Source organism: Pristis pectinata, chromosome 28 (genome assembly GCF_009764475.1).
Source record: "Pristis pectinata isolate sPriPec2 chromosome 28, sPriPec2.1.pri, whole genome shotgun sequence".
NCBI classification, from domain to species: domain Eukaryota; kingdom Metazoa; phylum Chordata; class Chondrichthyes; order Rhinopristiformes; family Pristidae; genus Pristis; species Pristis pectinata.
In genome coordinates, this window is record NC_067432.1 from 789,721 (window position 1) to 803,454 (window position 13,734).

Here is a 13,734-nt window from a genome sequence, read left to right on the forward strand (position 1 = left end):
AGTATCGGAAAAACCTTCCCCTGAAACACCACTTTTTGACTTTTGACTGTTGAACGTGAATTCTGTTGTCAATATGAATTTTCTGAAGGTGTTTGAGAAAGTTCACATAAAAGGGTGGGTAGCAAAATGGAAAAGGTAAAAATGGATAAAAAATTGGCTCAATGCAGTAATTTGTGACAAATGGTTTTTCAAGACTGGAGGGTGATAGATTTTAGTGTTGCCCAGGGATTAGTGCAAGGGTGATTGCCGTATATCTTAATGACTTGGATGGAGGTGCACAGGTATAAAGTTTGTAGGAAACTCCAAATCATGTAAATAATGAGGATTGTAATAGGCTGAAAAAGGACATGGATAACCTGGCCAGACAAGGTGTCCCCTCGGACCTTGTGGGAGGCCAGTGCAGAAATTGCAGGGGCCCTGGCAGAGATATTTAAAATGTCCTTAGCCATGGATGAGGTGACAGAGGACTGGAGGATAACTAATGTTGTTCCATTGTTCAAGAAAGCTCTAAGAATAAGCCAGTAAATGATAGGCCGGTGAGCCTGACATCAGTCATGGGTAAATTATTGGAATGCATTATAAGGGACAGGATATATAAGTATTTGGATATGCAGGGTCTGATTAGAAATAGTCAGCGTGGCTTTGTACATGGTAGGTCAGGTCTAACCAATCTTTTTTGAGGAGGTTACCAAGAAGGTTGATGAAGGAAAGGCGGTGGATGTTATCTGCAAAGGGAGCTGGGAATACAGATCCTAGTTCCTTGAAAGTGGCATTGCAGGTAGATAGGGTCGTAAACAGAGCTTTTGGCACTTTGGCCTTCATAAATCAGGGCATTGAGTACAGGAGTTAGGATGTTATTGTTGAAGTTGTTTAAGACGATGGTGAGGCCGAATTTAGAGTATTGTGTGCAGTTCTGGTCACCTACCTACAGGAAAGATATCAAGAAGCTTGAAAGAGTGCAGAGAAAATTTACAAAGATGTTGTTGGAACTTGAGGACCTGAGTTATAGGGAAAGGTTGAATAGGTTAGGACTTCATTCCCTGGAGTGCAGGGGAATGAGGGGAGATCTTAAGATAGGGTGAATGCATGCAGGCTTTTTCCCCTCAGGTTGGGTGAAACTAGAACTAGAGGATGCAGGTTTAGGGTGAAAGGTGAAATATACGTGAGAAATCTGAGGGGAAACTCTTCACTCAGGGAGGTGCGAGCATGGAATGAGCTGCTAGTGGAAGTGGTAGTTGCAGGTTCAATTGTAACATTTAAGAGAAGTTTGGATAGGTACAAGGATGGGAGGGGGTTTGGAGGGATATGGTTCGGGTGCAGGTGGGACTCGGCAGAAGATCAGGTTGGCATGGACTAGGAGAGCTGAAGAGCCTGTTTCTGTGCTGTAGGACTCTGAATTTTCAATCCTCCATAACTTACACTTATGTAAATCTCTGTATTGTATATCAAAATATGTACTAGTTGCCATTCGTTTATGAATTACATTGGCTTCTGGTTAAGTAATGCCTTGATTTTAAAGAAAAACCTCATTCTTGTTTTTAAATCTGCCCATGGCCTTACCTCTGCAGTCATCCCTCCTCCAGCTCTACAATAGTTCAAGATCTTTGTGCTCCTCTAGTTCTGACCTCGTGACTATCCCTAATTTTAATCATTTCAACTAGTAATGCAATGCCAAGGCTCCAAGCTCTGGAATTTCTTTCATACACCTCTCTGCTTTTTTAACTTATTCTTTTAAAGCTGTCCTTAAAACCCGTCTATTTAGCCTGGCCTTTGGTCATCTGTCCTTGTATCTCTTTATATAGTTTGGTTTGATAATGCTCCAGTCTTCTTAAGCATTCGGGTCAGGACCACGTTGACCGCCCGCTTTTCTCCACGGATGCTGCCTGGCCTGCTGAGCTTCTCCAGCATCATCCCGTTTTTATTTTATTCATCTAGATTCCAGCATCTGCAGTCCTTTGTTTCTCTGTGTTAGGTCCATACTTGCCTTATGCCTTGGCGATTCAAGTATTTGTCTAAATGCTTAAATGTCGTGAATATCTGCCTCCATCATGTCTTCAGCAGCGCATTCCAGACTCCATCCTCCCTCGTGAAAAAATTCCCCCTCAAATCCCATTTATACCTCTCACCTTAAACCAATTCCCTCTTGTCTTTGGCACTCTCACCATGGGGAAAAAGATTATTTACTCCATCTAGCCTTCTCATAACTTCCATCGGGTCACCACTCAGCCTCCTCCGCCCCAAGGAAAACAAACCCACCCCATGCACTCTCCTTGGAACTGATGCAGCCGCCGAGCTCCCTGGTCCTGGGGGTGCAGCCGCCCAGCTGATCCACCGGATGTGGGCGGCCGTGTCCCCGAGGAAGAAGGCGGGCGCGCAGGCGCACTGGGCGAGGTCTGCGGCCGCGGAGCCAGAGTGAGCGGAGCGGAAGCGCTGGAGTGCGGGGTCGGACTGTGCGGCGCCGCCGTGTCCGCTACACGAGCGTTTGTTAACGGTGGCAGAACGGCCGGGTCTGAGCCTCGGTGCTGCATCCGCCCACTGAGCTTGGGCTCCGGGGCCGAGGTTTGTGCCTGGATTCTGAGCCCGGGGCCTGGATTCTGGACCCACATCCCGAACCGCGGCTTCCAGCCCTCGACCTGCACCCTAGCCCTCCCTGTCCCCTGATCCAGGTCCCGCACTCCCCTCGGAAACCGGGACTGGACCTCTGAACACAGGCCCGGAACCTGGTTTACTAATTAGTGGAAGCAGGAGTGCGGAGTTTGGGCACCGGCAGAGGGTTCACAAGGTTGAATGTTTCAGGATTGGGTAAAGGTTCTGCTTGTTTCCTCCCGTTACCGTAACCAGTTTGATGCCAGTGGAGGAGACCCTGCGCTCAACTGTCCCGCTGTGTTAGTAGGATGGAGATGGTCAGAAAAGCAGTGTAGAATCTTGCTAGTTCTATACCTGGAGTAAGTAATACAAAATAGGATTAAAAAGATTAAATTGAGGGAATGCTTAAACCAAAATCTTGTTCATGGGGTCAGTGTTTCCTACAAAAACAGAGTTGTGGAGAAAGTAATGAGAAGTTATTTCCTTGTAGAGGTAAAGAGGGATGCAAAAAACCTTGTTTGCTCGCCCATTAGATGAGTGCGAATGCTATTAAATCCTTTGAGACATACTGTCCTGGTTCCTTGTTATGTTCTTTTCCCTTAACTGCACACCGATGGAGCATATTTCCAATAACCATGGCAAGCTTGTGGTATTAGGATTATTGCCCTTCACAAGTCACCTGTTTACCCACAGTACTGTGTACCTTTTAGGTAATAGACCAAAAGCTTTCATTCTTTGTGAGAGCTGTCAAATTTTTTAGTCCCCAACAAGGGGAATATTTTATGAGTAAAAATGAAACTGGAACTGTTTTGCTGGTGATATTCCAATCTGAATGATGACGCATGTATTTGCTTGCAGACCAAATTTTTCTTGTGGTTTAAGGCAGTCCAGAAAATATGGCTTTTGCTTACTATGCTGCCTATGAGACATTTAAATATTTAAAAATTTCTTTAAGGCTGACTGTTTCTTTGAAATATCAAAGTCATTAGCTCTTGAGAACTTCTCTAAAAGATTTTCTTTTTTATTTTCTGCAGACGAAGTATGTACATAATCCAGCTGCTTTTGAAAGTAAATATAGAAGGGACCACTTCTGTTCCAAACAGTTGAGAATCAGAGGTTTTTCAAAATGCCTGCAGTTTCAAGTGATGTGAAGAAATTGTACCTGTCCACGTGCTTGGCTGATCTCAATAAGAAAGCAGAAGTGAAACTGGAAAAGAAAAGCACCAAAAAGTAAGGAATGTGTATTAGCATTGAAATGTGTTTTTTGCTAAGTCAATATAAATCTGAGAAAGCTTAGAGGAAAACAAAGTGAAGTTTAAAAATCAAGTTGATTTGTTATCCCAAAGGCTGTATTTTCATTGAACCTCAAATTTTATGTGAGTATTTTTACTGATTTTTAATGATCTGGACAATCCCATTCTGATTGTCATAGAATTATACAGCATGGAAACAGGCCCTTCGGCCCAACTGGTCCATGCCAAACAAGGTGCCCCATCCAAGCTAGTCCCATTTGCCAGTGTTTGGCCCATAACCTTCTAAACCTTTCCAATCCATGTATCTGTTCAACTGTCTTTCAAAGTTTGTCATTGTACTGCCTCGATCACTTCCTGTGGCAGCTGATTCCACATAGATACCACCCTTTGTGTGTAAGAAAAAAAAGTTGCCCCTCAAGTTCCAACATAGAACACTACAGCACTGGACAGGCCATTTGGCCCAAGATGTTGTGCTAGTCTTGATTCCAATTTATACTAAATGTCTTCTTCCTGTATATCATCCATATCCCTCCATTCATTTGATATTCATCTGTCTTATCTAAAAGCCTCTTAAATGCTACAAAACTGCCTGCTTCCACTACTACCACTAGTAACCCATTCCTCTTAAATCTTGCCCCTCTCACTTTAAACCTATGCCCTCTGGTTCTTGATTCCCCAATTCTGGGAGGGAAAAAGACTGAGTGCATTTACCCTATCAATGCCCCTCATGATTTTATACACCTCTGTAAGATCAGCTCTTAGTCTCCTACACTCCAAGGAATAAAGTCCTAGGCTGTCCAACCTCTCCTATAACTCAGTCTCTCAAGTCCTGGCAGCATCCTTGTAAGTCTTTTCTGCACTCTTTCCAGTTTAATAACATCTTTCCTCCAGCAGGATGACCAAAACTAAACATAGTACTCCAAGTGCAGCCTCATCACTGCCCTATGACCTCCCAACTTTTATGCTCAATGCCCTGACTGACGAAGGCCAGCATGCCAAAAGCCTTCTTCACCATCTACCTGTGACTCCACTTTCAGTGAACCAGGTACTTGATTGTCCTTTAAGATGAGAGGCTTGATAGTTATTTCAGAGGATATGTAATAGTCAACCACATTGGTGGGTCCGTAGTCTCGTGAGTAAGGATGGTAGAATGACCTCCTGTGATATATTTTGTGATATCTTCCCTGAAGGAATTAAGTGTATAAGCTAGTGTTTGATCATGGCCTAACTTAATTCACAAGGAATTTTGCATTGTATGTTGATCTTGCTTGGAGTATTATAGAGTTTAAGTGATAAACCCAGAAGTTATGGTGCCTTCTGGTATTCAACAGTTGATCTCAACTACCATTACCAGGATTCTAGGCATGGGCTTTTTTTTGGAAATGTATACCAAATGCAAAAACTGGTATAACAAGGAATACAAAGGTTTTGAAAGGAAATTAATAAAACTTGAAAATTCAGAGCAAACACAGTTTGCTAAACTGACAATCTCAGGAGAGGTGTTTAAGCATGTTCATATTAATAGAGCTCAGTTACTCCATTGTTGCCTTTTTGATGGCTATTGACACTGTCAGTTTAAAAAAAGGGTTATCAAAGAGAATGTTTAATGAAAAAAGTTGCGGGGAGAATGTGCAAGGTCTGTACAGCCAGCATCTGAGATCAGGATCAAAACTATCACTCTGGAGCTATAAGGCATCTATGTTCCTGTCATGGATTGCTCATTTACTCGTTGCTATTTGGCAAGTTGCTAATTTTATTTATAAAGCAGTCTTGGGGATGAATTTTCATAGTATGCTGTAATGTATTGGTTAATGTCCATTATTCAAGTAAGAATATCTTGTCAACATTAAGTTGACAAGGGAGAAGTTTTTACACTGTTCATTCACCTCCTGCAGACTGCAAAGATGATGTCTTTCTAAATCACCATTCCCTTTGTTTTCTAGCATTGTTGCGAGTGCCTGTAAAATTTTCAAGGCTGCAGAAGAAAGTAGGTTGGACAGAGATGAAGAAAGAGCTTATGTTCTTTACATGAAGTACTTAACGGTATATGATCTAATTCGGAAAAGGAATGATTTTAAACATCAGCAGGTACTTGGCTGTTCTGTTTTGTGTAATACAGTTCAGCTCTTTCCATTAGCGATATTCATGAGGATATTTCGTACCTTGGCACTCAGCATTGTAATTTAGGGAATGTGACAGTTAATTTATGCACAGAAAATTCCCATATGAAAATAATTTGTTGTTCAGGAGTTAAATATCAGTTGGGAAGCAGGGGATTTGCTCAGCTGCCTTCAAAATAGTGCCATGTGGTCTCTTTGGGTACTGGGGTCCCCTGGCATATCCCTGGATTAACACGTCATCCAAAAGAGAACACCTTTGGCGTCAAAGCACTGGAGCTAAGCCACAGTTAACAAATCCAAGTTTTTGTTTTTCTTTTTCTTTCTTTATAAACTTGTAGCTTTATTAATTTTACTTAGAGTTAACTCACTGAATTCCTTGAGCCTAGGTAGATCTCTTTAACAATTGGCTTTATTCCCAATCTTTTTCCATGCCTTGATGTTAATGTGTACTCAGTTGCCTTTCAGATAGTGGAATGAGTATGTCTACTCATTTTAGTTGCACAGCATTCTGTGATTTAATTATAGAAACATCATTAGAAGGCAAGAAATAAAAGCAGGAGTAGACCATTAGACCACTCAAGCCTGCTCTGTAATTCAGTAAGATTGTGGCAAAGTTTCTATATCACCAATTTACTGTGGTACCCCCATATCCCTTGCAGCAAACAATCTGCTAGAGGAATTCAGTAGGTCGAGCAGCATTCTCAGTTCTAACTAGCCTACCTCTTGTTCTGAAACTGATCCCTAATTCTAGATTTGTCAGCCAGGGGAGACATCTACCCTGTTGAACCCCAAAGAATTGTGTATGTTCCAGTCAGGTTACCTCATCATCATTCTAAATGCTAAAGAGCAGAGGCCTAGCTTAATCGGTCTCTTCTTATGACAGCACACTATCTCAGGACCCATTCTGGTAAATTTAGACTGCACTGTTTACATAACAGATGTATTCTTTTAAACTATCAAATGTGAAACAATGCAGTGCTTGGAGCCTGAAAAATGAGGATTTTTATTGTGTGTTCACCATTTTTAGTGAAAGTCAATGACAACCAATTGAAATAAATCCTTAAAATGCTAAACCTGAGCAGGCTTAATCAGATCTGTAAGAGATAAGTGTTTTAGATGACACAGTAGGATAGACTTTCCACATGACCAATATAAATGAAGGGTTGGAAGAACAGACTGTTCAGGAGTTCCATGGCACTACTTCTGCAGCTGTTTGTAATATCTATCAAAGGCCTTTGCCATTCTGCCGTAGCCTGTCCTGATGAAAGGTCACATTGAAAGTGTAGATCTGCCTTTCACCTGCAGATAACTGATTGACTTATAGCATATTGGCAGCTTTAATTGTTTCCATTTTTAATCCTTTGCCTGTATGCAGCCATTATTGCTCAGAATTGTAAAGTGTTGTTTAGTTCTGCAGAATAAGTAAAACAGCACTTTTTTGTTCATTTCAGGACTACTATGTTTCTTTACTTGGCCCTACAAGCTTCAGAAAAGCCATAGAAGAAGCAGAAAGACTTTCTGAAAGCCTGAAGTTAAGGTCTGTTGTGGCTCTGGCTTCATAATATCAAATAATCATGATGTAAGAAATGACTGGGATCTACGCGAATAGTTTTGTTTTGGCCCATCAAGCCTTGCATTGCAGCTATTAACCTATTGCCAGTCAGTTTGTATTACTGTCTGTATTTTTCACAAGTGATTTTCTCATTGACTACATCATCTGTTCTGAAGTCCCAGTTTGGTGTAAGTTTCAGTTTTGGATTTCTCTCCATTCCCTGGTTCCATTGTTAACCTTTTTTTTTATTCTTCTGTACTATGCTGTCAGTTTATATTCTGCCATGTTACTGTAATCCATAGTACTAATATCCTGCATGTTTCGTATCCCATAATCTAAGTGATGACTAAATTTCCCAGCATTAATTTAGTGGCATACACTGTGTTTATTGTTACACCTGGCACAAGGTAACGTGCCTTAATGACTACCAACCAGTGGCTCTGACATCCACCACCATGAAGTGTTTTGAGAGGCTGGTTACGGCATGCATTAATTCCAGCCTCCCGGAAAACCTCGACCCACTGCAACTCACCTACTGCGGAAATAGGTCTACAGTGGGCACAATCTCCCTGGCCCTACACTCATCTCTGGAGCATCTGGACAGTAAAGACACCTACGTTAGACTACTGTTTATTGACTACAGCTCTGCCTTCAATACTATAATTCCAAGCAAACTCATCACAAAACTCTGACACCTGGGACTCAACACCTACCTCTACAACTGGATGCTTAACTTTCTGACCAACAGACTGCAGTCAGTGAGGATAGGCAGTAACACCTCCAGCACGATTATTGTCAACACTGGTGCCCCACAAGGCTGCATGTTCAGCCCTCTGTTCTACTCCCTATATGACTGCGTGGCCAGATTCTGTTCTAACATCATCTACAAGTTTGCAGATGATACCACCGTAGTGGGCCATATCTCAAATAACGATGAGTCAGAGTACAGAAAGGAGATAGAGAGCTTAGTGGAATGGTGTCATGACAACAACCTTTCTCTCAATGTAAGCAAAACAAAAGAGCTGGTCATTGATTTCAGGAAAGGGGGCAGTGTACATGCACCTGACTACATCAATGGTGCTAGGGTTGAGAACTTCAAATCCTTAGGAGAGAACATCACCAATAGCCTGTCCTGATCCAACCACGTAGACTCCACAGCCAAGGAGGCTCATCAGTGCCTCTACTTCCTCAGGAGGCTAAGGAAATTTGGCATGTTCCTTTTGACACTCACTAACTTTTATCAATGCACCATAGAAAGCATCCTATCTGGATGCATCACGGCTTGGTACGGCAACTGCTCTGTCTGGGACAGCAAGAAACTGCAGAGAGTTGTGGACACAGCCCAGCACATCACAGAAACCAGCCTCCCCTCCACGGACTCTGTCTCTACCTCTCGCTGTCTTGGTGAAACAACCAGCATAATCAAAGACCCCACCCACCCGGGTCATTCTCTGTCCTCACCTCTCCCATCAGGCAGAAGATGCAGGAACCTGAGGGCACGTCCCACCAGGCTCAAGGACAGCTTCTATCCCACTGTTGTAACACTATTGAACAGTGACACCCTTACACGATGAGATGGATTCTTGACCTCACAATCTACTTTGTTATGACTTTGCACCTTATTGTCTATCTACACTGCACTTCCTCTGTAGCTGTGACACTTTACTCTGTATTCTGTTGTTTTTACCCTGTACTATCTCAATGCACTGTGTAATGAATTGATCTGTATGAACGTTATGCAAGACAAGTTTTTCACTGTAGCTCAGTGCAAGTGACAATAATAAACCAATACCACTTGTCCACAATCATGTTTCCACCCTGGACTTGCGTAGGCCTGGGTTGAAGGCTGGATTGGCTGAAGCATCGAGCTATTAATGTTGTCCAGCTGCCTATCAGGCTTTGCGTTGGATTGGTGCTCAATTGTTGCATAGCATGCTTCCCTGTACAGAGACACAGCCGTAATGTACATTGCTTGGCTAATTGTCTTTAAAAGTGATTCCAAGATTTCTTTAATCTGTTAGATATGAGGAAGCTGAAGTACGTAAAAAGCTTGAAGAAAATGATAGACTGCAAGAAGAGAAAAGCAAAGAGCAAGAAGGAACAAAAAGCAAGGGACAGGATAACAGTTTGATAGCAGCAACCAGAGGTTCTTCGGGCCAGGTTGGCATTAAGAAAGGAAACCTAAAGGTTTGTAACAACCTGAATATAAATGATCATGTTGCAACAATCTTTTTAAGAAAAGAACAACAATAAGGTAGGAGTAGGCCAATATCCTTTGAGCCTGCTCTGCCACTCAGTAAAATCGTGGCTAATCCAATCACTACTCAAAATGACAGGCAGTCCCCAGGTTACTTATGAGTTTCGTTTCTGAGAACTGTCCATAAACCGAATTTCTTTTTCTGTAAGTCAGAAATGAACAATTTCAACAAGTGTCAATTAACAGGAACATTTATGGTCTTTCCCCATGTAGTGAATGTCCCACATCCAATGGCTTTAATGGCAAAATTCTTAAAAAATTTATGTGGGAATTTGTGTAAAGTCGGATTTCCATAAATCAGGTCTTCTGTTACCAGGGGAGCCCCTGTACTTTCTAGCTCTCACCACCTACCCTTTGTAGTTTAAATGTCAGTTGTTCTCTGCCTTGAATATGTTCAACGATTCCACCCCAATGGTAGAGAATTCCAAGGGGTCAAGATCTCTTGAGAGAAGAAATTCTTCAACATCTCAGTCTTAAACTGGAAGCTCTTTATTGTGAAATATGCCCTCTTGGGGAAAACATCCTGTCAACATTCACTCTGACAATCCCCTGATCCTTGTATCTTTCAATAAGATCACCTTTTCTTCTAAGCTCCAATGAGTACTGACCCAATCTGCTCCTCTTCATCCCAACCCAGGAATCAACCTATTGAACTTTTTGTGCACTGCCTTCATTGCAAGCATATTCTTCCTTAATTACAGAGATTAAGACTATAGAAAGTCCTCTTGGTGCAGTCTCCCCAGTGCTCTGTAAACTTGCATCAAAACTTCTATACTTCATTTCACTTGCAATAAAGTCAAAGTTCTATCAGTCCTCTTAATTATCCACTATATCTACATGCCAACCTTTAATGTTTTGGGCACAAAGATCCTTCTGTACAGCATTTTATAATCACACTTCATTTCAGTGATAATTTGCTTTTCATTCTTCCAAAGCCAATAACCTCAAGTTTTCCCACGCTATGTTCCATCTGCCAATTTCTTACCCACTCACTTAATGTTTCTATGGAGAGACAGGCTGCAGATGCTGGAATCTGGAACAAAGAAAAATTGCTGGAGGAACTCAGCAGGTCAAGCAGCATCTGTAGAGATGAAGGATAGTCAATATTTTGGGTCAAGAGCATCAGGACTGAGAGTGTAGAGGGGAGGTATCTCTCTATGACTAGCTGAGGGGGAAGGGTGAGGCAGGAACTGGCAGGCAAATGAGTGGAACCAACTGAAGAGGGGTTAATGGACAGATGGAGCCAGGTAAGGAAAGGGGAGGGTGGAGGTAGAGTCAGAGGCTTGGAGATGAGAAGTGGAACCAGATAAGGAAAGGATCATGGGCGGATAGACCCAGGTGGGGAGGAGAAGAAAACTGGGTAACGGGGGCTGAGGTGGGGGGTCGGAAAGAAGGGGGGGGGGGTAGGATTTGATAGGATATGCGTAGATCAGAAGAGAAATGATGGGGCATGTTACTTGAAATTGGAAAATTCAATGCCCATACCAATGGGTTGTAGACACCCAGGTGGAAGATGAGATACAGTTCTCTAGAAGAACAGTACCTCGTATTTTGCCCTGGAGAAGGCAAAGGATGGACAGGTCAATGTAGGAATGAGAAGGGGAGTTGAAATAGCATACAATTGGGAGCTGAAGATGGGCATTGAGGACAGAGCACAGATGCTTGGCAAAGCGGTCACAGTCTACGTTTGGTCTCACCGATGTAGAGGAGGCCATATCAAGAGCAACACATGCAGTAGACAAAGTTGAAGGAGGTGCATGTGAATCTCTGCCTCACCTGGAAAGGCTTTTTAGGTCCCTGGATGGAGGTGAGTGAGCAGGTGTAGGGACAGGTGTTACTTCTGTGGTTGCAGAGGAAAGTGCCAGGGGTTGGGGAGAGATAATTGGGGAAGAATTAGCAAACCGTCACGAAGAAAGTGGTCCCTGCGAAAAGCAGAAGAAGGGGTGGGATGAACCTGTGACTAGTGGTGGGATAGCGTTATAGCTGGCAGAATTGGTGAAAAATGATGTGCTGGATGTGGAGGATGAAAGGAAAGGACCAAGGGAACTATCTCTGTTCTTTTAGGGGGAAACAAGATGAGAGAAGAATTGTGGGAAATGGCGGAGATGCTGGTGAGGGCTTCAACCACAGTAGAGGGGAAGCCAGGTTTCTTGAAGGAGGAGGACATCTCAGATGTCCTGGAATGGAAAGCCCCATCTCAGGAACAGATCCAGTGGAGACAGAACTCAGAATCATATGTCGTGAAATTTGTTATTTTGCGGCAGCAGTACAGTGCAAGACAGACAGAAAAATTACTATAAGTTACAAAAATAACTAAATAGTGCAAAAGAGGAACAACGAGTTAAGGTTCATGGACCATTCAGAAATCTGATAGTGGAGGGGAAGAAGCTGTTCCTGAAACGTTGAGTGTGGGTCTTCAGGCTCCTGTATCACCACCTCGATGGTAGTAATGTGAAGAGGGCATGTCCCAGGTGGTGAGGTTCCTTAATGATGGTTGCTGCGTTCTTGAGGCATCGCCTCTTGAAGATGTCCTCGATGGTGGGGAGGGTTGTGCCTGTGATGGAGCTGCCTGAGTCTGCAACCTTCTGCAGCCTCTATCCTGAACATTGAAGGAGTTGAAATTGAATTGGACAGAGAAATTGAGAGAGAAAGATGGCATCCTTGCAAAAGACAGTGGGAAGAGGTGTATTCTAGGTAGCTGTGGGAGTTGGTGGGTTAATAGTAAATGTCAATAGATGGTCTGTCTCCAGAGATGGAGATGGAGAGATCCAGAAAGTAGGGGCGTAGGTAGAGTATCAGAAATGGTCCAGATGAATTTGAGAGCAGGATGGAAGTTAGAAGTGAAAGTAATAAAATGGGCAAGTTCTGCACCAGTGCAGGAGGCAGCACTAATGCAGTCATCAGTATCACAGAGAAAGATTTAGGAGTGGTGCCAGAGTAGGTTTGGATCAAAAACTGTTCCACTAAGCCAACAAAAAGATGGGGGTAGATGTGAGTACCCATGGCTACACCTTTGATTTGTAGGAAGTGAGAGGAGTCAAAAGAGAAGTTGTTCAGGGTAAGAGCAAGTTCTGCCAAGCAGTGGAGAGTGCTGGTGGAGGGGAACTGGATGGATCTGTGTTCCAGAAATAAGCACAGAGCCCTGAGGCATTCCTGATGGGGGATATAAGTGTATAAGGACTGGATGTCCATGGTACATCCAGTCCTTAAAAAAAAAAGATGTATTTCACTGTGTGTTTTGATATACATGTGACTAATGAAGATAACTAAAAGTGAGGTGGTGGGAGCCAGGGAATTGGAAGTTGTCAAAATGATAAGAGCATGCGAGGTGTCCTAGATGTAGGTGGGAAGGGACTGGACAAGGTAGAGTCAAGTCATGAGGAGATAGTTTAGTGGGGCAAGAGCAGGGAGAAACAATGGGCCTACCAGGAAAGTCCTGTTTGTGGATCTTGGGTAAGAGATGGAAGTGGGCAGTGCAGAGTTGGAGCACTATTGGGTTGGATTTGTATCCCTTTGTAGGCAGGTTGTGCCTTCCTCAGAACTTGGTAGTGCACTTATCACCAGGAAACTGGGCTGTAATACACTCAGTCCCTTCATCCAAGTTGTGAAATTGATTGTAAGTCGTTGAGGCCCCAGCATTGATCCAACAAGTTACTGTTTGCTCATCCAAAAATGACTAAATGACCATTTATTCTGATTTGTGTTTTTGTGAGCCAGTCCCATATCTATGTCATTTTATTACCCCCAAACCTGTCTGCTGTTACCTTGTGCAGTAAATATTCTGTTTTGTAGTACTTACCTTTAATTTGGGGGTTAGTTTGTGAACATATTACACAACTGGAATGGGTGAGTTAAGGGTTGTATACATTGGTATTTGGCATTGGGAAGTGTAGTACAATGATTAAATTTCAGGCATCAGAGTTGGTGATGTAGAAGCATGTTCAAGTCCCACCATATAAGCAAGGG

At 42.9% G+C, this 13,734-nt stretch overlaps 1 protein-coding gene across 2 annotated transcripts in view; it reads left to right on the forward strand.

The window, feature by feature from the left end:
- usp8 (ubiquitin specific peptidase 8) overlaps positions 1–13,734 on the forward strand; it is a 61,991-nt gene that overhangs the window by 8,479 nt on the left and 39,778 nt on the right. The window contains exons 1-5 of one of the 2 annotated variants that reach the window (XM_052040242.1): positions 2,276–2,559; positions 3,621–3,816; positions 5,783–5,927; positions 7,411–7,496; positions 9,533–9,698. In XM_052040242.1, the coding sequence (XP_051896202.1) occupies positions 3,713–3,816; positions 5,783–5,927; positions 7,411–7,496; positions 9,533–9,698 (501 nt within the window). In that variant the 5' untranslated portion in view covers positions 2,276–2,559; positions 3,621–3,712. Of the gene's footprint in view, positions 1–2,275; positions 2,560–3,620; positions 3,817–5,782; positions 5,928–7,410; positions 7,497–9,532; positions 9,699–13,734 lie in introns of those variants that run through there. The other variant, XM_052040241.1, reaches the window with a different exon arrangement.